At 39.6% G+C, this 27,721-nt stretch overlaps 2 protein-coding genes across 5 annotated transcripts in view; both read right to left on the bottom strand.

Annotated features, from left to right (window-relative positions):
• otud7b (OTU deubiquitinase 7B) overlaps positions 1 to 15,641 on the bottom strand; it is a 47,388-nt gene extending 31,747 nt beyond the window's left edge. For 2 of the 4 annotated variants that reach the window (XM_033640652.2, XM_033640654.2), the window contains exon 1: positions 15,428 to 15,641. The gene's annotated coding sequence lies outside the window, so the exon portion shown is untranslated. The remainder of the gene's footprint in view (positions 1 to 15,427) is intronic. The other 2 variants (XM_033640653.2, XM_033640655.2) reach the window with 1 other exon arrangement.
• A 349-nt stretch (positions 15,642 to 15,990) lies between these two features.
• rbm8a (RNA binding motif protein 8A) lies at positions 15,991 to 23,558 on the bottom strand. Its single transcript, XM_033639819.2, has 6 exons — positions 23,412 to 23,558; positions 22,733 to 22,792; positions 22,532 to 22,612; positions 19,617 to 19,753; positions 16,748 to 16,884; positions 15,991 to 16,451 (listed from the first exon to the last, which is right to left on the bottom strand). Exons 1-6 carry the CDS (start codon positions 23,476 to 23,478, stop codon positions 16,403 to 16,405), a joined length of 531 nt encoding a protein of 176 aa, XP_033495710.1. The 5' UTR covers positions 23,479 to 23,558; the 3' UTR covers positions 15,991 to 16,402.
• Positions 23,559 to 27,721: the final 4,163 nt, after the last annotated feature.

Here is a 27,721-nt window from a genome sequence, read left to right as displayed (position 1 = left end):
TGGGAAGATTCACCACGAGGCCTGTTACAATAACTACATTTGTTAAATGATATATCATTTCAGAAATAATAATGATACAATACTTGTGTCAATTTGAGGCCATTCTATAGTACACCCTTTTAAAGAGCCATTAACTTTTAATTCTTAAGAATATTCAGATTGGAATACTTAAAAAACTGAAGGTCCTGTTTATGCGAAAACGGTAAACTTAAGTTGTGTTTTGGCTGATAATTTACACGTCAGCGGTGTTTTGGGTGCCTGAAAACGCAATGTTTTGAAAATGGGTTCCAAAGTGCGTCTCTGTTGTCATGTAAACCTGCAATATGCAGTTCCTCTGAAAACGGAGACTTTTCGCAAATGCACGTTACGGTTCCAGTCACTAGGCATGTGCGAGAAAGTCAACCATCACAACAACGATGGCGAACTCCCGAGCTCTGTTTGTGCTGCTCACCCTATTGAATTTATCAACGCTTCTCCAGCAAAGTGTAGCTTTACTGTCGCAATTCCACCTTATCGTCAAACATTCGTGCAGTCGCCATTTTGTTTGTTTATTATCACAGCTCTGTAGATGGAAGCGCATGTGTGCAGGCGCATATTGTTTCATTACAAAGTCACACCGCCAACTACTGGCCTGGCATGTATACTACAGTGTTTTTGGTCATTTTTGTCGTCTGAACGCGGAACTTTTTTCAAAATGAAAATGAGAAATGATTCCGTTTTTAGCGGATCGCTTTCGTCTAAACATGGCCTAAAATAGTTTTCAAAAAGTACACATAAAATTGTAATACCTTTTTAGGAGTAGCCAAAAATTACACAGTTTGAGACTTAATAGAAAATTTGGCCAACAAAAACAAAACCAAGCAAAGCATCTTGCAAATAATAAACAATCTTATCAAAGCTACAGGAACACCACAGTCATCTCCATAATCTGGCCGATGTGCTGCAGTTGGCTCCTGGGGATGAACGGCCTGGGCAGTTTGCTGGTGGACGATAAAGTTGTTGGAGGGTAAACCTACAAAGTACTTTATAACTCAATGCCACTGGTTGGCATTGAGTTATAAAGTACAAGCAGCACTGAGCCTCTTCCACTCCAAAACTGCAGCTGAAGGCTATTGGTAATCTACATAGAGCTGTCTTTGAAATGTTGTTATATTTCTATTCAGACTTGCGTAAGTATGCTCGGGTGGAGAGAAACAAAGGGAGAATCACAACGTCCAAATCTTATAATGGTCGGCAAAACCCTGCTGTTTATTCTGGCGTCTTGTTAGCACAACTCTTGAGCAAACAGACACTTGTGTAAACACTATAGGCAACACTGAGGTTAGCAAAATGAGTGAGGTCATGGCCATATATCTTATGATAATTCAATGATGTAATTATAGTGAGAGACCTCGCCCTAACTAACGTCGGTTGTCACTGTGACTTTAAATAGTCACAGATATAGAAGGAATCTGAGCATTAGTGTTTGTCAATAACTGAATATCACTCTTCTTTGCTGCTGTAAGACATTATAGATGTAAATTATTAAGATTAAGTGACTTGCACAGACAGGCAATTGTGTTTTCTGTGCATAAAATGTGTGTCAATTAATGTAGGATTATATCTTGTGTTTTGAGTTTTGATATTATAGTTTTATACACTGGTTGTAGCCTGCTTCTCCACATGCCTGAATAACCGAGCCAGGTATAGCTGTGGTAAGTCTCTGTGAACAAGGGAAACAGGGTCACTGTAACGTGTTTACATGTGGGGAGTTTCATCACTTCTTGTTTGGCTCACTAAGGTTACATTCAGCGTGCGAAACATGAGCTAAGAGGGAAAGGCACTGGGGTCAAAGACGAGGAGTACACATCTCCTGAATAGATACTTCAGAATGACTCAGAGCCTGACAATTATTTAACCATCAGCACAGTTTGTGGTGGGACTTTACCAAATGAGGCCAACTGCGTTGTTCTGCTTCCCTTTAATGGTCCGGACATGATGTATGACCACCTCTGTGATTCTGTCAGTTCTATTTTAGTTCAATCACAAAACCTTTCCTGTGAACTCAACAAATGCAACACACCCTCTCAGCCTCTCAAATACCATATGAGTAATGAGATAAAGGTTATAAAGTAAGCAAACAGGGGAGGGCAGTGTGGCTGGTGTAGCAGGAGTGATAAGTGCTGCCCCGGTGCTCCATCTATGAGTGATGGAGGGACAGAAAGCTAAACCTTTGGACAGAAAAATGGGGATTGAGAGCTAGAGCTAGACCAATAGATCCACAGATATGTTGCAGATATATCATATCAGCCAAGACGTAACTAAAAATTGTAGTACAGATATGCCAAAGTAGGTTAATTCAGAAATTCAGTACCTCTAGTACAAGTTCATTTTTTAACTACAAAATATCCTGCTTACTATTTTGTTTGGTCACAATCCTTTGAAAACAAATCTAAGGAATACCTTTTAGGTTTTTTGTTTGATATGTGCAATCGCTCTTTAATATTTTTAAATCTCTCAAATAATCAGCCCAAAAATCCAGTATCGGTCGGGCTTCCTGACAGTAAATGAGGGGAATTTGGAGAGACTTAAATCTCCACATGATTGACGCACTTAAGTCTCGATCAGTCTGATGTTATCAGAGCTGTCAGTCTAAGTGCTCTGAATGTCTGCGATAGGCGTAGCTTATTGTCTTTGAAACCACAGACAGACATGCATAAGACTTGCAGGAGTGGAAAGAGAAAACGCTTCCTTGTTGATTCCCCTTCACGGTGAGTCAAAGGCCTGCGTTTTATTAAATGCTCCAGAAACAGGGCTTGGTTTGCTGTGAACAATCAGTCACATTTAACACATTACTACTGAAGAAAACCAGAAGAGGAAGAAAAACAAAGGTGTGGTGAAATGGCCGTCCTTCAGCTGTCTTTATCTGTGGAGTGCTGTAATCTGGTTACTGACTGAGCCCAGTCAGCCTACACTGACTCATTACATAACACTGAGAGCTACAGCTGGGGAGGAGGCTGATCGCTGTCTGGCTAAGGAACGGAGGGAAACCAAGCCCTTTACCCAGTTCTTCTAAAGTTTCTCTCAGCTGAACGGAGCAGTACAAAGGCAGTACTGCACATGAAGCAGAATGAATCTCAGCTATAGGATGCACTGCGTCAGGCCCTCTTGAACTAAAAAACAAAGGGGGTGAAAAAAGAATCAGTGGACCCTACAGCCTTGGACGAGAAAATGCACATCAGAGCACAGCAAAGCAAAATCCTTGCTTGGTGTAGCGTAATCTAATTCTATAGGGCTGGGCTTTCTTTACAGACATGGTTGTGGTTGACAAAAAAAACAAAAAACATGATAAATATACGTTTTTATGGCTTAGAGAAATTGCTCCATCTATGAAGATATCTCAGCCAATTTTGTCATTTTCTGCAACATCAGTTGTCTTCAAGGTCAACTGGATGCACCGTATGGAACAGTGTTACGTAGGCACATTCATTTCCAAGGGCTATGCTAAAGCATATGATAAGCATTGCATTGTAAATACCCCCTCGGGCTTATACAAGGCCGCTGCAGAGAGAGGTTTGTGCAGCAAAGCAAATCAATGCTTCTGCTCCTCTCTCAATGTCATAATAAACTGATTTATAAAGCACCTTTAACTCTGAGCCTGTTTACACCTGGTATTAACATGCATCCAGCCGAGACACGGACGTTCTGACAACTGACAACTTGTGTTAAGATTTCGTTACTGGCTTTCGTCACTTACACAAGAAGATCAAAAGGCCCACCACAGAATTATTACGTCCACACTCTCGCTAGCTGCTTGCTAGTCAGTACAGATGAAGATATCACTGTCAGCTGAATTCAACACTTTCTCCATCCATAGGGCAAAACGATGGACGGTCACTCAACACTTCGTCCAATTTGTCGTAGAATGAGAAAGTTATAGAGCTTTAGTGTGCTGTCACCAAAACAACCCCCACGTCCTGCATAGATGTAGTCCTTGTTGGGGTGAATCAGGATGCACTGCAAAAGATATGCGGTCAAATGTGTCCCAGACTACCTCAACAAGTGCTTTGATTGATTGGATCACAACACGTCTTGATATAAACACGCCCTAATATGCTTTCATAAAAAAGAAATCCAAAGGTTCTCCGTAAAGTAAGAGCAAACAACACAAAACTTAAGCTGCTAAACATTACTTCCTGTTCTGTCTGAAAACTGCTGCCTCACTAATTCATCCACTCAGCTGAGCACATGTGCTTGATCAGTACTGAAGGAGGGGACGGGTGCTTGCAGTTGCTATTGGTTTACATCTCGAAAATCAATACAGTAAATTAGAGTGTGGCCATTTCCCTGGACAAAAGGAAATATACCAATAAACTGGTCATTGTAGGAAAATCAATACAACCCACTAACCTGCAGCAAAACACAACATCCACAGAGCCGCTGCTGGCATGTGAATTATAGGAACTAGTGGGCCGTTTCAAGTCCATTAGCTAGAAAAACAAATGCTTCTTCATGTGAATCCAAGAAAGCTTTTGTCTTTAGTGGAGCAAAGAACCCTGATGCAGCTGCAGCAACTGGTTATCTTCTTCCCAAATAAGGGCAATAATTATCTTTCACCACTTGCCTCGGTCTACACTGTAAGAAGTGTCAAGTTTCCTAAGAACTCACCAACAAGAGGGAATTAAAATTTCAGAAAAGTAGGAAAAGCTCAGCCTCCCTACAAGGACACCAAAACATGCTTCAGAAAATTCCTCAAGCAGGTATATAATTATTATTATTATAATGGATAACATTTTTGCAGTGTGAAACACGTAGCATGCACATTCCAGCCCTGATGAAGGTTTGACCACCAGCTGTGGGCGTCTGTGTGTGTAATGCGTAAGACAACACCAGTCTGAATGCACACACAGCTAATGTCAGAGATTCCACACCATGCCTGCCCTCTCGGAGGCCATGCCACTCGAGCTGGTCCAGTCCAAAAGCTGTCCAGTCATCACACAAAAATTTGCCAAGTCTAACTTCCCTCTCGCGGCCTCCCCGTCCGTCCTGCATGCTGGCTCAGAAACATCTAAACCTGATCCATGTGAACTCAGCAACCAGTCTTTTTCTCCGTGAGAGCTCAAGGCAAAACAAGGTGAGGAAAACAAGATCTGATTACAGATCATGAATGTGACCTCGGTTTATTGTTTGGAGTGTAAAGAGCCAAAAGACGTGTTAACTTCACGTCGCAGTAGCTTTGAAGTTTATGAGTGAGCTACTGCAACTGAATAAAGATCATCTGATCCAAAAATGCAAGACGAGGAATAAGAAAAAAAGAGCTTTCACTGTGGTTTGGGTTTATTATTACTATTGTTCTTAAAAGGACACAGCCCTTGAACGCCACACTAGACTGCTAGCTCAGACTATCTATCCTCACATCTAAACCGGAGCAATAACAACTGTGTAAGCGAAACTACAGTACCAATGCATACAGAGAATCACCACCTAATCTCTGAGTTGCTAGAATTAGAGCAACCTCCTGTTTCAGATGGTCTAAAAATAATCCTCTCATAATCACAGTTTAAACATAGAAACACTGCACTGTGCAGAGTTCAGAAACAGCCAACCAACATTTAAACATCGTCAGGGACAAAACGCCCTGGTGAACGCCTGATGCCTTAATTAATGACCGTCATAACTTGGTGACGCTGTGTGCTCTCTTAAAGCATGACACCCAAGTACCTGCCCACTTACAGCATCATTTTCATTGACATTAAGATAATGATATCCCTGGGACTGCACTGTTCTAAACACAGCGAGCAGAGTTAGGACGGACACCCATTTACAGACAGTAGGATGTGTTCAAGTGAGGTTAAATGTCATGCACACTAAAAATGAACAAACAAATCTTATTTAACAACTCTTTGTAGTGTTCGGTTGTACCGGGTCAGCGTGTTACACGTCTGAGCACTCATGAATTCATAATGTGTTGTTATGCACTGCAGCAAGGAACAAGCAGGGACCTATTAGATCAGACTTGAGTCGAGACCTCCGCCAGCAAAGGCCAACGGTGCATTCACACGCTCCTTGGATGGTCGTTCTTCTGACTTCAGTGTGTTAATGAGCTTACTGCAGAGAAGACGTGTTGTATTTGATTACTCACAGCGTTCAACAACACGGTAGACTGTATAAAATAACGGACTTTGCTACTATAATGTCACCTATTGGTTTGCAGACTCTCGAAGACTTCAGTTCGGCATTTCAGCCATCACCATCTCGGTTTGTTGGAGCCAGATGTTACCATATTTGGATGCAACGGTGAAGCTGTTTGGGAGGAGCGAAGAAAACTGATAACGCGAACCACAAAATATGACAAGGATCTCATATTATATATCATATTATATTCCGACACATGACTGGTAATGCACTGAAAACAAGTTTTGTGGGGCAGGCAGCCTTGCTGTCAAATGAGGGTGTACTATAACAAAGTGTCATGAAGAAACTGACACCATATTTTGCAAAAATCATCAAATCTCGACAGGTTGGAAAGGTTTGAAACATTTACATGAATCGATCTGTCCATCACTAACGTTAACTCATCTTCCAGCGTGCCCACTGTTCAGGTGACAAGATGCAAATTTTGGTTCGGAGAATGGGACATGGCTTCACACATAACCTAGTCAGTGGAGGATGTTAGAGTGCTTCATGGTGGTTCCTTTCAGCCAAATGTGGACTCTCGCTGATATTCACTGGAGCAAAGCATAACAGTCAAGTCCAGCCAGCTGAAATGGGCAGTATTAGCCTCTGAGTACAAGTGTTTATCAAAGTGTCTGGGAGCTGATGTCATGGTGTAGCAGTGCATGTAGCAGAGATCTCTGAATTCACTTCCCCTAAGTTGGCTCGAATACCGCGCAGCATGCCAATGCCTGGACCGGCCACAACCTCACATTTTAGTGGAGAAAAGCCGTGCTCGGAATTGAATTTAGGACAAAACATTATCCCATCAACAGAGGTCTTTTTCTCCATATGGATACAGTAGGCGCAACAACTTTTTGTTGAACAAATAAATCAGGCTTCCCACACACTTTCTACTGAAACAGGATCATCTGAGAGCAGCTGGTGATTTCTGGTCCCTTGTTCCTATCAGTAAGGCTTAAGATAGCTATAAGTGAGATAATATTATTATGTCCTCTCGACAGATGAGATGAAATTCTCACAAAGACATATCAGTTTATAGGCTTTAACAAAATGGCATTTAAAAAATTACCAAATCTGTCTTTTATTCAGTCTTGAGAAGTACTTCTTGAAACCCTAAATGACTAGTGGAAGAGTGTTAACATGTAGGTAATAATTTTAATGAAAAAAGGTGTGGTAACTATTGCGATAATAATTTTATCTATATACATATACACGTTCAGCCCTTGCTTTAAAGGTCCAGTGTGTAGGATCTAGTGTTGAGGTTGCATAGTTCTCCGTGTAGGAGAACTATGGTGGCCTACGTAAAAACGCAAAAATGCAAAAATACTAATGGCCCTATCTAGAGCCAGTGTTTGATTTGTCCGTTCTGGACTACTGTAGAAACAACATGGAAGAAGACCCGCTCCATATTCAGAAATAAACGGCTCATTCCAGGGTAACAAAAACACAACAATTCTTACTTTAAGGTGACTGTAAACTAATAACAATATAGTTATGAATATTTCATACCATTTCTGTCAATAGACGCTCCTAAATCCTTAACACTGGACCTTCTAAGTCTCAGTTTTGTTTTCTTCCTTTCTGTCTGTCTGTAAAATTGGTTTATTAGGCAGTCTATTAAAGCTGGCCTTCAAGGATCCCAGTCTGTGCCCGGAGCATGTCACCGCAGTCAGGCCCAGTAATCACCAGTCAAGGAGTGCTAATTAACAGCCGCATGAAGCAGGCTTCTGTGGAGAGGGCTATAGGGGACCATAAGCGGCATTCCCACATTCCACACAGAGACCACATTACATTGTGCACAGTGTCAGTGCGGTGGACACCTGAAACAGCAGAAAATGTAATGAGGGCATTTGATCCTTGAAGTGGAAGCTAATCTGCCATCAATGCAGAACTGTTTCGGAGACGTGCATGAAAAGAAACCCAAAACAAGATATGAAGAGTGACTGCTGCTCCTGCAGAGAGCATCCAGTGCAAAGTGTTGGTCTGCCTCCCAAACACAGCAGCACGGAGGCCGATGGATAAACTGCTTCACTTGGTGAACATTATGTGTTGGTTTCAGTATTCCAGAAAGCTGCCAACCTAAACTCCAGACTCTGTGGGTGAGAAGTCCTCATTCAGCCCTGGTGGCCTCTTCATCGATTTCTAGCCTTTGTGAAGAAATACAAGCCTCTACATCCATCTGAGAACTGCCCACCTCTTTATTAGCTCAGGACGAAAGAATTCAACTGTGAACTACAAAGTATGTAATGTGACTCTGCAGTAATGCCTAACATGATTAAAATAATCATAGTGCCGATACTAAAGGATTCCCACCAGGTCCGTTTACACCAGGCACTTCGGTTAAAACCATCTACACTCATGTGATAAATGTCAATGAATGAGAGCTGCAACGATTAATCGATTCATTGTCAACTTAAATTAACCGTCAGCTAATCTGATCATCGATTAATCAGTTTGGGTAATTTTTTAAGACAAGAAAAATTCAAAATTCTTGGATTCCAGCTTCTTAAATGTTTTCTTATTTATTCACTCCTGTGTTACCATAAACACAATATCTTTGGGTTGTAGACAACAAAAAAGGCATTTGAGGATGTCATCTTGGGCTTTGGGAAACACTGATCTACATTTTTAACCATTTTCTTACATTCATAGACCAAACAACTAATCGATTAAACTAACATATAATCGACAGATAAATCGAGAAAATAAATAATCATTAGTTGCAGCCCTACAATGAACTGAAGATCTAAAACCAAAAGCTTTTTTATGCAATTGTTTTGAAATGGAGAATTGTTGCCCAAATAAAGCTACGTTCAAAAACACTCAAGAATCCGCATCAAACCCTACAGTACACAAAAATGCAGTAATGCAATTTAAATGTGTGAGCCAGACTTACAAAAAAATAAAGACACATAGATCTAAAGCCTGCACACTGCTCTAAAGCATATTCATAGGCTGAACTATACACTGACGACAAATAATGTCTCCGGATTTGCACTGATGCCAAAATATCCTTTTTGCTTAGTGTACAAACAATGAGCTTACTATTACATAATTCACATTTAGAAGGCAGGCAAGATGACTACTGCTTTGATTTGCATATTAACCCTTGAGGAATATGAGACATTTCTTAGACACTACTTGAACCTTAGGCTGTGCTGTTTCAGAATTAACTTAATTTGTTCCACTCCTGCAAAACAATGCATGGCTGTAGCTTTAAAAAAAATGCTTTAATTTAGACACAAAGTGGAGCTACAACTCGCAGCTCGACACCGATTCAACCGTTCAAGATCTCCTCCTGCTAAATCAGCCTGAATGTGAATCCAACCAAGCCGGGCTAGATCTAAAGCCTGTGGCTAAACAGGCACCAGCCTCTGAAGGCGGGCAGCACTAATGCTCATGTGAATCCCCACGTGCTGCAGGCCAGGCCCTGTACACAGCAGGGTGACTTCACGTCACTCCCTGTGTGATGTCATCATGGGTGACAGGCTCCTCATCAGGGCTGTGTGTGGGATTACTCCCGCTGTCCTGGATCAACAGGGCAGGGCGGGAGGGACTGATGTCTTCTAGTCTGCACAGGAAACTACACTTCTCTCTCCACGGGCTGAAGTGGCAGCTAAATCTCGTTATTCACCAGCTATTATGCTTTGAAATAAACATAACCACCTAAACAAATGTTGACAGACCTCGGCTATAGCTGGTGAATTTATCAAGTCTACCAGACACAGGTATTAATACAAGCCAATCTAACCCTCCTCTAGAGCTTCTGTCTGTTTTCAAAACAACCAGCTACCATGACTTAGACCCCAAAGTCACTTCACTACAAAGTTGGGTCATTTTAGGCTGGATTCAATTAATTTATCAGCTATAAGACTAGTTTTGCAAACACCACATTATTTTTAAAGAAACACATCACAATCTATTGTTATGCAATAAAAATATAACGATATCATGATATTGCAATTCCTTATATTACTTTATGACTCTATAAAGCAGCAGCAACAGCAATTCCTACTGATAGCAAAGTAACATTGCTACCAAAATGGAAAGTGAAGGTGTGGAAAGGGTTCAGATATAAATAAGGTCCAACAAGAAACCATCAGGGTCTCTATATATATCAGACACTTACATTTAATTATTTTAAGACCTTTAACGATCATTTTTAACCAAGTTTAAGAGTGATTTTTGGACAAATCATCTTCTTCTTACTCAAGCATTGCAGTTAAGTATAAAGTTAAGTATGTATGTGGTTCTGTAGAGGTAGATTTTATGTAGGAATTAATTATAAGAGTGTGTTAGGTTAGATTTTGCCAACAGATAAGCTAGTATAAAGTAAAACAACAGCATGAGGTTAAGTGGTAGAATTAAAGACTGGTAACATCAGAAATGTGGATTTTCACACAAAAGAGCTCGAATAATTTTGACAAAAAGACATTAAAAGATAGATCAATTAATTAACATAAAATGTTTGTGGCAATTACGACATCACAAATTCAAATTTAAGACAATTCAATGATGTTTTCAAGACATTTTAAGACTTTTCAAGGATCTGCAGACACCCTGAACCATAGTAACATGAGCAATGGAAGAAGGAGAGGCAATACAACAAATTTATTTCACAGATTTGAATACAAATAGAGCAAGGAATTATGGAAAAGGTGTACAACAGCTTATTCTAAGTCCAAAACAACCAAAAAGACATTAAAAACATTATTACCTCACAACTACCCTGAAATATCATGATATTATTTTAAGGCAAATCACCCACCTTATACTGCAGGTGCAGCTAAATTATTTCAACATAAGGGAGGAAATCTTCACGTGTGATATAATATACAGCAAAGCTGACAGACAGAATTGAGAAAAAGGCAATAAAAGGCACAAGCAGCAATGTGACAGACACTACAGACGATGAAAAATATCGCTCGCTGGAATAAAACCCAAAATGATTAACCTCTGCTGCCATATTTGCTATGGTAATTTATTCACTTTGAAATGTAAGTCCTTTTTGTAATTAGGCAATTATATATGTAACAGTTGTGTGACAAGATGTGCCACAGATTCTGACAGAGCGGATAAAACAGTGAGGTTTTGACAGGTGGCAAGTGTAATGATCAGTTCCCCACCCTGCTCTGCATGTAGAGGGAAGCGTACAGTAACTGATACAGCAAGCTCTCATTACCATAGCGTCTCTTGTGGGAGTGCCATCTCATACTGTATGGGATTATGGCTGCTCAGCTGGTACCATAAGGATTTATCTGTCTTCCTATACTATACAGGCACTTCTACTGTGATAACAACTGTGTCAACTATCTTGATATAATCCACTTCATCGTAGGCCTACTATCTACAACATGTTCACAGTCAAGCAGCTGCTGGCACCCCAGGTAGACGCCTCAGGTCTAGGTCTCTCCACCCTGACACAAACAGCCCTGGGCACTGGCTGGGTGCTGTGTCACAAGACTGGCAGCCAGGGGAGGGTGGGGCTCCAAAGAGTTTTATGAGTTGCTGTCTGGACGCAGAGGCCTCGTGGAGACAAGCCACCTATTGATCCCCGTCTCACTGTGCCACTGTGGGGACGAAGGTAGTTTTCCCTTTCGTATCACATCTGCTCCTGTCTTTCTGAACAGTGCCGCTTGGAGATAAGAGCGCAGATGCACGGCTGTATGGATGCCAGTTTTATGACGCATTATATTTTCATTCTGACAATAATAAAAGCAGCAAAGTGTCTTAAAAGAAGCAGGAACGTGGATCTGTTGCCTGTTCTGGACTGCTGCAAAACTGAGTGGAACATGTACACTTGACACAAAAGTCATGCGTTTGTCCTACTAACCCGAAGAAGCACTCATCTACTTACTTATTAATCTGACCGTGTTTGAGAAATCCTATGGGAACACCTCCACGGCCAAATGGGCCTGGCTCTGAAACTGACACTGGATCCTGGACACACACACACACACTAACTTAGCAGCTGTTTGGGAGAGCCCAGCGAGAGACGAATTTAAATTTTCATGCCCTCTGCACTGCTGAAGCAGCATGGTTACCCTGTGAAACACTATATACACCAATGCGGTCATAACAGCCACAGCCGCCAAGCACATAAACAGATTGTAAGAGCCATGTTAAAGATATGAGAGATAGTTAAGATAGTAACACAAACCTCCAGACGAGACCTTTTTCCCAAGTTAAACCAACTGCCTGTTCTGTGAGACTATAAAGTGAGACTCAAATTGGTTCACTGCTGCTCTACCCTCTATTGTGTAATCATATAACTTTGCTATGTGTCACATCAAAACAGTGTGCCAATAATCTCCACTGCCACCAGGTCTGGTTATTTTGCAACTTCAAGATGACAAGCCTCGGCATTACAAGTGCCTAAACATTACTGATCATTTAAAGGAATACGTCACCCACAAAATGACCATTTGTGTATCATTTCGTCGTGCCATGTTACCTTGAAGAAAACTCTGTGTTTCTCGTATGCCTCGATAGAAAACAGTGAACATATATTGATTTACTGACTGATTGGGGAACGTGTTTAACAACAGCAAAACTGTATCAAATCATTTGTTAACAAACTCTCTCACAATTCGAGGTGTATAAGGGCTGCAACGACTAGTATTTTCATTGTCAATCAATCTGTTGATTACCTTCTTGATAAATCGATTGATTGTTTGGTTTATAAAGTGTATGAAAATGGTGAAAATGTCTGCCACTGTTTTTCAAAGCGCAACATATCCAGTTTACCGTGGCAGGGGAGTAAAGAAACCAGAAGATGTACACATTTAAGAAGCTCGAATCAGAGAATTTTTGACTTTTTGTTTCTTAAAAACTCTTCAAACTAATAAACCGACTGTTAAACTAGCTGTCAATTAATTTAATAGTTGACAGCTAGTTCATGAATTGTTGCAGCAGTATGCATTATAATCCAAATCCCATTTATCCAATCATATGCTCAGTTCTTTCCAAACACATGCAATCTTACTTTTTGGATCTGAACTGAAAGAGAAACTTATCTATTCTCTCTTCGAAGCCTCCAATACTAAAATTTGTTTTGCGAAAATGCATGTGAGCATACGACTGGATAAATGAGACCTGGATAATACAGCACAAGTGGAGTGTGAGTTTGTTCACTGTTGCTAAACGTGATCCCCAGTCAATCAGTACATTCATATGTTTGTCTTTTTCTGTGGAGGCATGCATGGGAAAAAAGTTTTCTTCACGAATTCAAGGTAACACAGCATGACGAATTAATTTACAAATGCTAATTTAGCGGGTGAAGCATTCCTTTAAGATAACAGTGGAAACATTTTACCATTCTCATCACCCGTCTCTTCCATATCACTTTCAACCAAGGCTACTGTGAAATGCTTACCGCAGCGCATTTGAATGCTGCTGGAGATCTCTGTATGATAAGTTGCAAATCCCAAGCCACGCATTTTGATTTCGATCAACAGATTCAAATGGTTTTAACTAAGTGTAACAAAGGGTTTGAAAATATTCTGCCGTGCTCTGTGCCTGTGGGAGCAGGTTGTGAATGGATTTATCTACTGGCTGTTTTGTGCACTGACTTATAGGGCCATTCAAGCATTCATAAACCAGCTCTAATCATGTAATTATTTACACAGTGTTCCTGCTGTATTGACTGGTAAATATTTAAATATAGTCACCATATTTTTCTTTTTACGCCCCGCTAGTTTGGAGTCTGAATTGCACAGGGACGGATGCTACACCCTGCTTAAAATACTTGCCTGAGGTGTTCCCTGAGCTGCTGTATGCATCAATATGTTCCTTTAAGTGTTGAGAACTTGCATAATGAAGCCTGACACCGCCGCCTCACACACCTTCTCAGACATGGAGTATTGGGGTACGAAAATCTCACAGTACATGGAGATCCCAGAACTGTAACTATACGATCATGCCTGATTACCTGCCATGGTGACTGGAGGAGCAGGCAAACCCACCAGCCATATTTAGGAGCATTAAGCTGGTAGTTCATTCAACTTTCCACAGTGCTACTGATCAACAGTCTTCTTTGCAAGGCAGTGGTTTGTGTGTGCTGCATTTCAAACATCACCCTGCACTGCCACTGGAGGAATGAGTACAGGTGGGAGGGCTGGATGCACTTCATCTTCCCCACTTCACAACACCTATCTTCGTTAGATCCCATCAACCTCAAAAGTGGAGGTTCCCACTTGCTGCTGTGCGTGTTTCCAACAGGATATGGCTTTTTAAACATACACAGTCCATGTGGGACAAGTGCAGTGAGGAGCTGGTCCCCCTGTCCTACTTTTCATGTTGACTGTCTGTCCCAGCAAACAAAAGAGCCCACAAATACAAGACCTGAATAATTCAAGGCAAAGTGTAACGCAACACTCTCTAATCGTGTCGATGTGGGAAATGACAGCAAATAACCCAAGTCCTAGTTTCAAAACCAGCACAGGGAACAGTGAACCGAGTGACCAGCCAGCTCTGGCACCAACGCCTGGGAACAAATGATGTCGCGTTGCTGACTTGACTCACTCGATCCGTCAACGTTAGCGTCATGTAACCGGTTATTTTAATTAGAAGTTAGGAAATACAACCCGTGAACTCAAAAGATTTCTCTCCAAGCAGGTGCTTTGAGTAAATGTTACATCACACATGCACCTTAAATAAAAACCGGGCTCGGATAATCTGAATCGTGACTGCCAGCTATTACAAAGCTAGCTCATACCATATAACTATAAAGGCAGAAACATAACTGATAAAAGCTTAAATATAGATCTGATTTCTCATTCAGCACAACTTTACAATGCAGTGTTTACCCTGCACAGCTATTATGTGACAGCTCCTAAAGCTAATATAATGTTCTGCACCCAGTTCAGCTCGCCAACCTGCTTGATACATGCATAGTTATGCTGCTGCTGATGGCTTGTCCTAAACGTTGACTCTCAGCCAGCTATTATGGCTACGACTATTCTTTGAAACAACATATCAACGAACAATACACATGCTTACATAAACGCATTTGAGGCGTTCAAACGCATGGGGTTTATGCACCGTTCACAGTCAACCTAATAACTTTATTTTCTCGTTACAGACTATTTAATTGCATCTTTTGGAAGCTGCTATACGTGTGCATGAATTCCTATTGCATTTAAGCGTTTAGTATTTTTCAGTAAGTAGACCGAACCGTAACGTTTGGCTAGCAAGTGGCTACTTCAAGCCTGGCTAATCAGCAGCTAACGTTAGCTAACGCTAGTAGCTGGAGTATCCCTTTACTGCTTACCTTTAACGGCCTCGCGGATGTTTTTTTCATCGTCCCGTGTAGTTTTCCAGCAAGTATCGACTTGAGAGCAGCATATACGTTTCCAAGAACACCACCTCCTAACTTTTTAGCATCTTCACTGGTGGAACTACGCGTAAAATCCCAAACCGGACCACCAGCGACAAAGTAATTTCTCCACCACTTACAACAACAACGTCAACCGAAGAGTTGAGCCCGCCCCCCGCTGAGATCAGCCAATCAGAGAGGAGAGGCTATTTCACTGACATGTATAAGAACCAATGGCGACTCTTGGGGTCTTTGACTGATGTTCCCCAATAGAGTAAACACCAAATGAGGACGACAGAGTGCAAATCATTCGCCTGCCAATTGGCTGCAGAAAAATAAAGGGCAACGGGTTTTGTCCGAGTAGCCTATGAGTGTGGCACCCCGAGTCCAGAGTGACAGGTGCTTTGGAGTTGATAAAATAGCTGGGGCGGCACCACTGCCTGGGTGAGGTCATCCGGGATGATGTAAACTCTACGTCATTGGCAGGGCTAAATAAATCACACAGCAGGGCACAGATGTACCTTTTAAAAAGTTTAATTTTTCCCAAGCAATATAAAACAAAACACAGCAAAAAATGCACCTAACATTGAGAAAACTGAAACAACATTTTGAGGGAATCATGAACACACACTACCTCTAAGGTGTTGAATGTAAAATCATAGTTTCACTGACAGCTGAATGGATGTCCGTCTGTTGCACTGTGAAGCAGCATAAGCAATTTACAGACAAATTAAAATGCTGCTGTTAGGCCCAAATATTTTGTTAATTTGTCTCTTTAAAAAGAGAAATTCCCCATTACAATATTTGAAATTGCACAACTAGATACCAAACAACTGTCTCAAAAATATTGTACAAAAACGTGTTTCTCATGAGAAGAGGAGAAGGGCCATAACCGCCTGTCAAAGTGACAAGACACCTCCACTGCCTAACTCAACGCCGCCTCCTGTCTGGACTTCTGCTGCGTCTTCGTCCACCAGTCCTGTGAGAAAAATCCAGTTCAGTTACTGAGGAAAATCATATTAATTGGACGTTCTATTATTTTAAAAACCCAAATAATTTAGATCACACACACACCACTTATGTACAGATATATTAAATATCTAGCCTACATTGCAAACACTAAGGGCTGGGTAACAGAGCAGCAATAGATATAATAATAACAACATGTTTAAAATGTACAATATTCTCTGAACATGAAGACTGACAAACATATAAACTGTTGAGTACACTCCCCTTACTGGGAAGTTACTGCTCCCACACACACACCACCCTCACCTCCTCTTGTTCTTGGGAGGCCCTCTGACAAATCCCCAGTCAACACTGATAGGCTGACCCATCATGTCCTGACCATTGAGCCCTTCCATGGCTGCCTGGGCCTCTTTGTATGTCTCATACTCCACCAGTGCATATCCCTAGGAACAGTCATCAGGAGAGCGTGTCACTGCTTTGGAATTTGGTGGCTTTTCACAATTTAAATTTACAACACAGTACAGAAAACAAGGATACTGCTCACTCAATGATCTACAAATATTCTTTAGGCTAACACAGCAGAGCTAGAACGAACACATTTTCAACCTCGCACAAAAACTAAACCAACACTATCAATTTTATGTCTCTGAAGCTTTGAAAAGATGACCAATAACATGAATAAGACTGTTGCTAAAATGTCTTAATCTTTAAACAGCCTGTAAAGACAAGGAACATTCTCTGTGCTGGACTAAGATGACTATGGAGAGCCAGTTACAGGGCAAAGACACTTTGTTCGCACTTTATATTCAAGGCAATGCTGCCACCTAGTGGCTCAGAGGAAAGCTGACACATACTGTTAAACTGGAGAGCAAACACCTATGGGTCAATGTTTCTACTGGCATGTGCCATACAGCATTAAGGGAAAAGCAGATGCATTTAAACACTGCACGTTTACAAAACCTCGGATATCTTTCATTTGACATAAACTAAAATTAGACTATTAAAATACCACGTTTGTGTGGTCACAAACAGCAAATAACAAGTAGCAGTGACAAAGTTTAGCTGTATAGAGAGGTGAAGTATCTTCCCTCCCTGTGGCCCACCATGGGACCTTATTTCGTAAAAAATATGTGCAATAGTTCACACATTTTTTGATCCTGTTTGAACTGCGCCACGAATCACACATATGATGTCTGTCAATTTAAAAGACAATTTAGAAAGTCAAGAAAGTTGCAGTTTGTTGTAAAACTGCTCAAGTATAAGACTGTGAAAATGCATAATCAGAGAGACTACACAAGTAGCGAAATTGATGCCATAGCTTTTTCTTTCACTGAAGCTACGATGCCTGTGTGTTTCCTAACACAATATCGTCACACAAGCAACATGTCTTGCTTGTTCTTTTGCTTCCTGGCTGATAAAAACACCAGGGTTCTTATTTACAAAACAGTGCCAAAAAATATTTGACAACGTCTACAATCAGGCTTCTACCTTAACATCTGCGTCGCCAATTTCCCCATCTCCAAAATGTTCGTAAGCATGACTCAAAGTTTCTCCCCCCAAGTCTGTTTTTACGGATCACAACCTTTGCGTGGGAAGTGTCGTACGCCTCTTTCAGGCCTTGTTTTGTGCGTATGCAATGTTTAGAAATGAAACCTCAGGAAACACACCAGGTAACGTAACATTACATTTGAAATGTATCTAAGTTGCATAGCTAGCTGTGGCTGGTAACGTATATCGTGGCAAGAAGAGAGATGTAGTTCACTGAGCGGTTTCACACTAAACTAAATGGTATGATAAACCTGCAACAAACTGCAACTTTTGTGACTTGCAAAATTATCTTTTATATTGACAAACGTGTGTTTAACTCATGTCACAGTTGAAACGGGATCAAAAAAGTCTCTCGCCATTAAGTGCATTTGGCTTTTGAACACACAACAAACGACTCTGTACATCAGCGAGGCAGGATAAAAACAAAACATGTTATTGTACTGTGATTTTTTTATAATTAAGATAATTTAAGAGGATATATGCAGCTTGACTTTCTCTCCAATTCATCATGTAAACGACAATCAGTGTGATTCAGATAAACTACTGCAACTGTTTAATTTTCTAGTCGAGTCTGCGTTATGATTGGACCTTCTCCTGCTGTAATTTTAGCTAAAGATTAAAAAAAGACATTTGGCTCATCAGATGGTTTTCTGTTTTAGCATTGAACTTGTGCACTAGTTTGTGGTTTCACCATAAATGTTCAATCATTGAATTACTGACACTTACTGACAGGTGTTGTGTAAACATTCATGTCATATTCTTATTATAACTTAATCTATCCTATATTCATGTCTCCTGATTCTTACAATACTTCTTTTTATTTTTCATTTCATTTTTTCTTACTATGTTTATAATATTCACCAATACACCAAAGCAAATTCATTGTATTTGAAAACCTTCCAGGGAGTAACACTTATTCTTAATGTGCTTTAAACCATCTTTTTTTTTTTTTAAAGAAAATTTAGGAAAAAATTACATCTTCCTTCTTAACTCATTTTAAATCTAGATGCAATGACAGAGAGATTTTCCTACTCATGACAGGCTAATTCAATCAGCCCTCTCTTCACCTCACAGGAAGAGGGTGTGCGCGAAACCAGCAACCAAAATATAATTAAACCATGTTAAATCATATTATCCATCAGACTGACTCAATTGTTGTCAGAATTAGTCGGGAAAATGCAATTTGTTTTAAATGAAGCTCATATTCAATCAAGTCAACAAATGGAGTGTGCAGTGTACAATGATGGGCTTATTTGCCTTGATTACAGCACATCTTTAGCAGGCCAACTACCACGCTGCACGTCAGAATACTTTGTTCAGCTCCACAAGAAAGCTGATTATTTTATATTAGAGCCATTTTGTATCCCATCGAATGCTTTCTGACATTTATTCAGCAGAAGAACAGCACATAAAGGTTAACATAAGTTGACCATCTATTGGATTGTTTGGAAACAAGGTGAGGTGTGTTTTGAATGAGTATGAATAACATTAGTAATCTATTAGAGCAAATCAAGGAAAAATAGAAGATAAACAGTAACAGGTTTGCATCGACTGACTGTAAACATCTTCCACGAAATGAAGGACACCTCAAAACTCAATGCCAATGATGCGTGGTTATCTGTCTCACCTTGAGGTAGCCTGTTCTGCGGTCAAGGTTGAGATGCAGGTTCTTAATTTCTCCAAACTCTGAAAACTTGTCATGGATGTCTTCCTCTGTGGCCTCTTCATGTACACCGGTCACAAACAGGATCCAGCCCTCCACAGCTGCAACAAGACAAAGACAAGTAAATGTATCAGGGGTCAAATAATAAATCAAGCAGCACTTTCAACGCTGTAAACTAACAACACAAGTGGAGTTATGATTAATAAAGCTCTCGTCATGCAAGATGTACAAATAAACACTGGTCTAACCAATAAACAGCCTGCTGAGCTCCAGTTTGTGCCTCTTATGTGGTAACATTAGATTTGAGTCACAGAGTTAAGATGCCATTTGTCCAAAAACTCCTTTGAAAAATAACTATTCCAACTATCTGGATTAAACAAATGTCTGATACATAATAAAACACATTTAAAAAAAGATTTTTGTTTGTCATTGGTTGTTTTGTACGACACAAATACTGGTAAATTTTCCTGCTGCCAGACTAATAAAGGATTATCTCATCTTAAATATATAAATATGTTATTGTTAATGAAAATATCAAGGAAACAAAAGTAGCATTATTAAAAACACATGTAACTCATAATAAAACGTGTTTTGTTTATGTAGAAATTGAACTACAACAACATATATTTGTCATTTATGAGTACCTGGATAAGTCTAAGAGTTACAAACTGGGAGACAGGCTAAAAATCTTTTTGTTTACACAGCTGACAGAATATTTATCTGGGTGGCTGTTCATGTGTGCCAAAGTTTTAAAGCACTGTTGACAAATGGGAATTGGATTAAAAACAAAGCCAATGACAGGTGACAGAGGACTTTCATATATTGGTATTGTAAATTGTTGTTAGTTTACAATATGTGTAAACAACAGAAGAGGTTGCAACTTGATAAATCACAGGGGTACATTAGGGTGACAAACGTGCAGCTTAGACTTTATTCTATTATGTTACATTTGAACTAAATTCAGAGTGTCTACAGATACAACCAAGTTAAAGGGAAATTTCAGTTTATTTCAACCCGTCTCCTATCGTCCTAAATTTGTTTCAAGTGACTAGTGACATAGAAATAATAGTTAGCATGTTAGCCGTTAGCCTAGATACAGCCGTAGCGTCAGACCTGTTGAAACTTAATTGAACGGGCATCCTTTCCAGTGCAAAGTTAGTCCACTAAACAAGCTTTTTCTCCACAAAGACCACCTCATATCATTAGGATAAATGTCAGAGAACATATAGAAAACGACATGTAAACGTGTCGTCTTACCTTACCGGTGTGGTGCCATATTTGTTGTTTACCATTTAGCTAAGGTTGCAACCGGTCCCATTCCTTGCAACAGAGGTATTCCTCTTCTGTGGGCATTGGGGTACAGCATTTACAGGTAACGTTACCCCACCAAACTCCAGAGCTAAATCCTTCCAGCAGCCATTCCTCCTCTGTCGTCCTCTAACATTACCTGTTGCGCCTCTCTCTCTCTCTCCTCCTCCATTCTTCAATTTCACAAAGCTCTTCATCAGTGTATTCTGGCTCAAATAAATAAGGGCTGCCATCAAACTCTGCAAAATCAAATTCCTCCTCCACAAAGTCTAAGTCTGGCAAAAAGTCAGCCATTATTCTATAAATCTTTCATAAAATAAAAGAATGAACCTTTCAGGCTACTGTCCGGTTCTGCCTTGCAGCTGCTGCGGCTTGTTATCACGAGATTTCAGGCACCGTATGAGATCGCTGCTTGTTCTCGCGATATTTCGGCCGCGCTTTGGGAAGCAGAGGTAAACGGTAAACACATGGTAAGGTAAGACAACAACTCTGAAGACCACCTAAATGTGGAATGTTAGTATATAGGCTTTCCACATCGAGAGGCGATGGCCGCCCTTATTTATTTGAGCCAGAATACATTGACGAAAAGCTTCGCAAAATTGAAGAACGGAGGAGAGAGAGAGAGAGAGGCACAACAACGTTAGAGGACGACAGAGGAGGAATGGCTGCTGGAAGGATTTAGCTCTGGAGCTCGGTGGGGTAACGTTACTTGTGAATGCTGTACCCCAATGCCCACAGAAGAGGAATACCTCTGTTGCAAGGAATGAGACCGGTTGCAGCCTTAGCTAAATGGTAAACAACAAACATGGCAGCACACCAGTAAGGTAAGACAACACGTTTACACGTCGTTTTCTATTTGTTCTCTGACATTTATCCTAACGATATGAGGCGGTCTTTGTGGAGAAAAGGCTTGTTTAGTGGACTAACTTTGCACTTAAAAGGATGCCTGTTCAATTATGTTTTAACAGGTCTGACACTATGTCTGTATCTAGGCTAACGGCTAACATGCTAACTATTATTTCTATGTCACTAGTGACTTGAAACAAATTTAGGACGATAGGAGACGGGTTGAAATAAACCGAAATTTCCCTTTAAATTTAAGACTTTCAAGACCCTTTTTATGCCACCTTATATGAAATTTAAGACCAAATCTGCAATGGAAATACACATTTTACATATATGTGTGCATGTGAGGGACACTTGTGTAAGTACTCTTTCCAGGTAAACACACTGATTTGAGTTCAAAATGAACAGTAAGGAAAAATGACAACAAGTGAGTATGTTAAAGTTTAAGTGCTGTCATAAGTGCTATTTATTACTGCAATATTCAAAGAAATACCCCGTGACCAAAATTGTTTTCTTCGATCTGTCCAATGATTGTTAACCATCATTGTGTCTGTCAGCCTGGAGACATTTTCACAGTAATGTGATGTAAAAATGTTTAAGACCCATCAAATCTGAATTTGCGACAATATGAGACATTTTAAGGCCTTGTATTAGAAAATTTAAGACATTGTAAGGAGCTGTAGACACCCTGTAAATTGCATTTTAACATGAACTACAACACTTACATCTCTGAGGGCCTGGCTCGTCCCCGTCCTGCTCCACAGTATCATAGGCATCATCTTTGATTCTGGACCTGGCTCCTTCCTCTGGAAACAGCAACACAGGATCATATTAGACTCAACACTGCTGACTAGACTGCCAAATTACACTATAAACTTCAATAACGTTAGATTGCATGAACCAGTATCACAGTACTGGCATCTCACCTGAACCAAAGCCTCGTCCTTTCCTCTTCTTGGCTTTCTCCTTCAGCTTGTGGATGCTCTCTGTGGGAGGAAAGATGAACAAGTCAAAATGTGTGCATGCTGCTACATCTTTATTCTGTGTGACAACTCTGTCCATTCACATACAGGCTGCCTTCTACTTTAACTGAATTTAAACTCTGTGGATAGATTACTGTAGTTACCCTAAAAGTAACAAAAAAGCGACAGCAAAACTTTTTATATGTACATTAAAATAACGTTAATGTTATTTGAAGTTCTGGGCACTTTTACTAGTGTATCTTGCTACCAATGTTAGCCGTTAACTTAGCTTTGGGCACTCAGATAGCATGCTAACAACGGCTAACAACACGCTGTGTGTGCTCAAAGTTTTACCTTAAACTAAGAGATATATTTAAACAAACGTGTTTTGAAAAAGTGGCTTTCCAAGTTTGGACTAACTGCGACATAGCGAGCTCACAAAAAGCTTTGGTTTGAATGAACCTCTGGTGCGTTGTTAGCTTCATATTAGCTTGTTAGCATCTCTCAGGCCCGCTACCACGCAGTTTGTGTTTGTAGCATTTACAGACGCGGCCATTTTCAGGTAAACCTTAATATTTACACATCGTGTGAACGCCGGGGTTGTTGAGCATCTGCCTCGACAGGATATAAGCATTATTATTACCGTCACCATCCTCATCCATAGGAAAGTCCTCGCCTCCCGCTTCATGAAGGTCCAACACGTCCGCCATGATGTCTGTGTGTGTACGCGGCTGGCCAGCGCAAAGTGCGTACGCAACGAGAGCTAACAGGTCGGCGCGTGTTGCCAGGTTACGTAAAAGTAAGTAACCACAATGAATGTTTATTGAACAGCAAATCAGATCTGCTTATATTCAGAGGTGGGTAGAGTAGCCAAATATTGTACTCAAGTAAGAGTACTGATACTTTAGAACAATATTACTCAAGTAAAAGTAAAAAGTAGTCATCCAAATAATTACTTGAGTAAGAGTAAAGAGTATTTGGTGAAAAAACTACTCAAGTACTGAGTAACGTCTGATTTATTTGTAAAATAAGAACATGAACGTAATCAATCAATCAAAAATAATAATCTGCAAATTCATGTATTTTAAACGATACCCCTTTAACTAAAACAAAAATAAATTAAATCTTTACAAACATAACATAAATCAAGGCACAAGAAACACAAATATATTCTTATATATACTGTACATATATATATATATATATAATTATGTACTCAGAGGTGGGTAGAGTAGCCAAATATTGTACTCAAGTAAGAGTTCTGATACTTTAGAACAATATTACTCAAGTAAAAGTAAAAAGTAGTCATCCAAATAATTACTTGAGTAAGAGTAAAAGAGTATTTGGTGAAAAAACTACTCAAGTACTGAGTAACGTCTGATTTATTTGTAAAATAAGAACATGAACGTAATCAATCAATCAAAAATAATAATCTGCAAATTCATGTATTTTAAACGATACCCCTTTAACTAAAACAAAAATAAATTAAATCTTTACAAACATAACATAAATCAAGGCACAAGAAACACAAATATATTCTTATATATAGGCCTACTGTACATATATATATATATATATATATATATATATATATATATATATAATTATGTACTCAGAGGTGGGTAGAGTAGCCAAATATTGTACTCAAGTAAGAGTATTGTTGCTTTAAAACAATATAACTCAAGTAAAAGTAAAAAGTATTTCGCATTAAAACTACTCTGAAAAGTACAATTTATCCAAAAAGTTACTCAAGTAAATGTAACTGAGTAAATGTAACTAGTTACTACCCACCTCTGCTTATATTTCTCTGCTTATTATAAATATACCCAAAACATCACAGCAAGCAGTCAAGCTGAATACCTTTTATTTTTAAAACTTATTTTATACTTTGAGTTTTGTTTCCAAAGTCACCAAATTTGAGGTACTTTTACTTTAGGGACTGTACTTAATTTCTGCTGTGTGCAATTCAGCAGATTTGGGTGCATGACATCACATCACAGTGCACACATAAACCTTAGTGTACACAACAGTGGTAGCAGCAGTCAGAATATCACCATCTTCACTTTAAAAACGTAACCTTTGATGATTAAAAGTTAAAAACAAAGTTGGAAAAAGCCTTTGTCGTGCATGCGGGAGTGAATTATTATTTATCTATTTATATATTTTAACAGGCTCTGGTCAGTGCAAAAAGCCTCTTTTTGGTGACATTTTAAATGAGACATTAAATGAAGTGATTTTGATGAAATATCACTATTGTAAGCTTAGATGTGATAACATTTCCTGATGGAAGCACTTGTCGTACATCATATGTCCAAGGCCTGTCAACATTGGAAAACTATAAGCATGAACACCCTAAACAGCTGGGGACTTCTAAAGCAGTTACACTCATATCCATTTACACTATTACCACTTATTTCTATTTACGTTGTCTTCCCTGTCAAACCAATGTTTAGACTGATGGAATAAATGTCTTGGGACCATTTGTATTTAGCATTAGGTTAGATTAGTCTCTAGGTTTTTGGTTAGTCTGTAGGTTATAGATGTTACTGTGTATTATATGCACTTTCTTTTCTTAAATCTAGACGACGTGTTCATTAACACATTTTAAAATACAATTTGCTTCATGTCTGGGCCCCTATTCTCAAGCTTTCAATGGCTTATCATAGTGTTCCATTTCACATCTTCATTATGTTTTATGAATTGTACATGTATTTTTTTTTTATCTGTTTATGTGAATAAAAATTGTGAAAAATCCAACGATTATTTCTGTTTTGACAGTTTGGGCTTTTTTTGTTTTAAACATGCTTTTTAAACCCATTTGTGGGTTTTGGGGTTCTGAATATAATCAAAATATATACAAAAACAACAATTTAAACTTGAATTTCCGTCCCCTATTTAATTAAAAAATAAAAGTCCCTTCTAGTGCTCAAAAATTACTTTAAGTGCCTCCCCTGTTTTGCACCACCCCTCCCCCCTCTCATAAGTAACGAACAGTCCCTTACTTGAGTCTTTTCTTTTCTACTTCTACTCCACTACATTTATCCTATAGCTTTAGTTATATTTTATTAACTTCTGCTCACATATTATTTAAAAATGTACAAGTATAACTAATAATCGATTCAATAAAAAATAACCTTAATAAAAATAACCTTAAAGTAGACTAATTTAATGGAGAACATATTCAGCAGATGAAACCATAATGAAAATAATCATACACAAAATAGTTAAAAATGAGCTGCACCTCAACCAACTACAACAGCAAATCCTGCTTTTACATTAAAGTCCTGCTTTTGCATTAATACATGACTAATAATAATTTAATGATCTAATATGGACATTACATCATAGGACATTTTCCTACATTAAGTACTTTAACTTCTAAAACCTTAAGTACATTTTTTCTTATTATATTCACATACTTTTGCCTGATTAAAAGATCTGAATACTCCTCCCCTTACTGCTAAAAACCCATTCAGAACCACCTCTACTTTGCTTTATGCCAGAGTGTTTATTTGGCCTTGAAGTGAGAAGGTGGTTGAATTTGTGTTGACTTACACACCTCTCAAATCAACACAGGTAATTGGATGACTCAGGATCTCCAGGGTTGGGTCCTTATGTCACTAAGGCTCACTAAGTATTTTTTGACTTCCAGACCTGCCACATATTCTAATGCAGGGGTGCCAAACATACGGCCTGTGGGTCGTATTTTTCCACACTGGCCCACTCAGTGACTTTGCTATGTGTAGAAATTGCAGAGAAGTCATTAATTCCACTTTTTCAATTAAATGCACCACGATTCCTGTTTGTCCAAATGAACCAGTTGCTATTTCTTCACAGAGGTACACAGGAAGCCAGTGTGCTCAGTTTGGGAGCAAACTCATCTTTCAGTGGTTCAGGACAACTAAGAACAGAGAGGATAAATTAATTGTTTGGCAGGGTTGAGGAAGGAAAGCTAAAGAAACCTGGAAAACAGACAGTGTTACTACCTGTAACGTTACTTCTTTACACTAACAGAGAGGGACACATTTGAGTGCTTTGTTCTTCACAGGTTACTATGCAGTGGTTTTACTGGTCCGGCCCACTTGAGATCAAACTGGGCTCTATGCGGCCTCTAAACTAAAATGAGGTCGACACCCCTGTTTTCATGGTCCCATATACTGTTGAAGTGTTTCACATGACCAGCAGAGGGATCTCATGCATCCACAAACGCTCTCTGTCCATGTGTGGAGGCCTGAGGCTGCATCTTGTTGAAACTCAAGAGGACTGTTAGTTAGTTTATCACCATCTGGTGGTAAATTGGATCAGATTGCAGTGGAGACGGACAGATGAGCGTGGTATTTTAAAACATGACGTAAAGATGTGCTGACAATGTCCTGTGACAGACTGTATCTCAAATATTCAAACCTTAAATTCAACAGAAACAATGCAAATTGCTTTGTGGATGCAATATAAAGCCTTTCACCTCTCACATAAATGAGAGGGGGAAGAAGTCTGTTCCTGTCTACACATTGGGAAGGGGGCTCTGATTAGTCTCAATATCTGTGCCAGACAGTACCACAACAATAGTTTGGGGAGTCCTGAGGGTTTTGCAGTATTGGCATCAAGAATACTTGCTGAAGCTGGAGTCAGGATGTGAAAAGTATGAGTCATGTCTTATCTTCCAGACAACGGCTGATGAGGGCTAACGGCGTGCACACTGCAAAGATTAAGGTGACAAACACTCAGTGACGGACTGTCGGCTTGGTGTGGGCCAGGGCCTTTAGAGAAGCCTCTCAGGTGTAGGAGAATTAATGTGACTACTGATAGCACAGGAATAATTGCAGGTATTTTTTAGTGACAATTTTGTTTTGCCCTACATCTATGGTCTGAAGATCAAGGCAGTGAACGTTTGCTTGAAGTCACTGATTCAAATGGGAAATGGGAAAAATTCAGTGTAAACACAGGGTGCCAGAG

Source organism: Epinephelus lanceolatus, chromosome 10 (genome assembly GCF_041903045.1).
Source record: "Epinephelus lanceolatus isolate andai-2023 chromosome 10, ASM4190304v1, whole genome shotgun sequence".
Lineage (NCBI taxonomy): Eukaryota > Metazoa > Chordata > Actinopteri > Perciformes > Serranidae > Epinephelus > Epinephelus lanceolatus.
This window is presented reverse-complemented; position numbering and strand designations above follow the sequence as displayed.

Coding starts and splice junctions, on each gene's coding strand:
- rbm8a (XM_033639819.2), bottom strand. CDS start 23,478: ATGGCGGACGTGTTGGACCTTCATGAAGCGGGAGGCGAGGACTTTCCT. Junction 22,793..23,411: donor TATGGATGAGGATGGTGACG/GTAATAATAATG, acceptor TTCCTCCCACAG/AGAGCATCCACAAGCTGAAG. Junction 19,754..22,531: donor CGAGCCAGGCCCTCAGAGAT/GTAAGTGTTGTA, acceptor GTCTTGTTGCAG/CTGTGGAGGGCTGGATCCTG.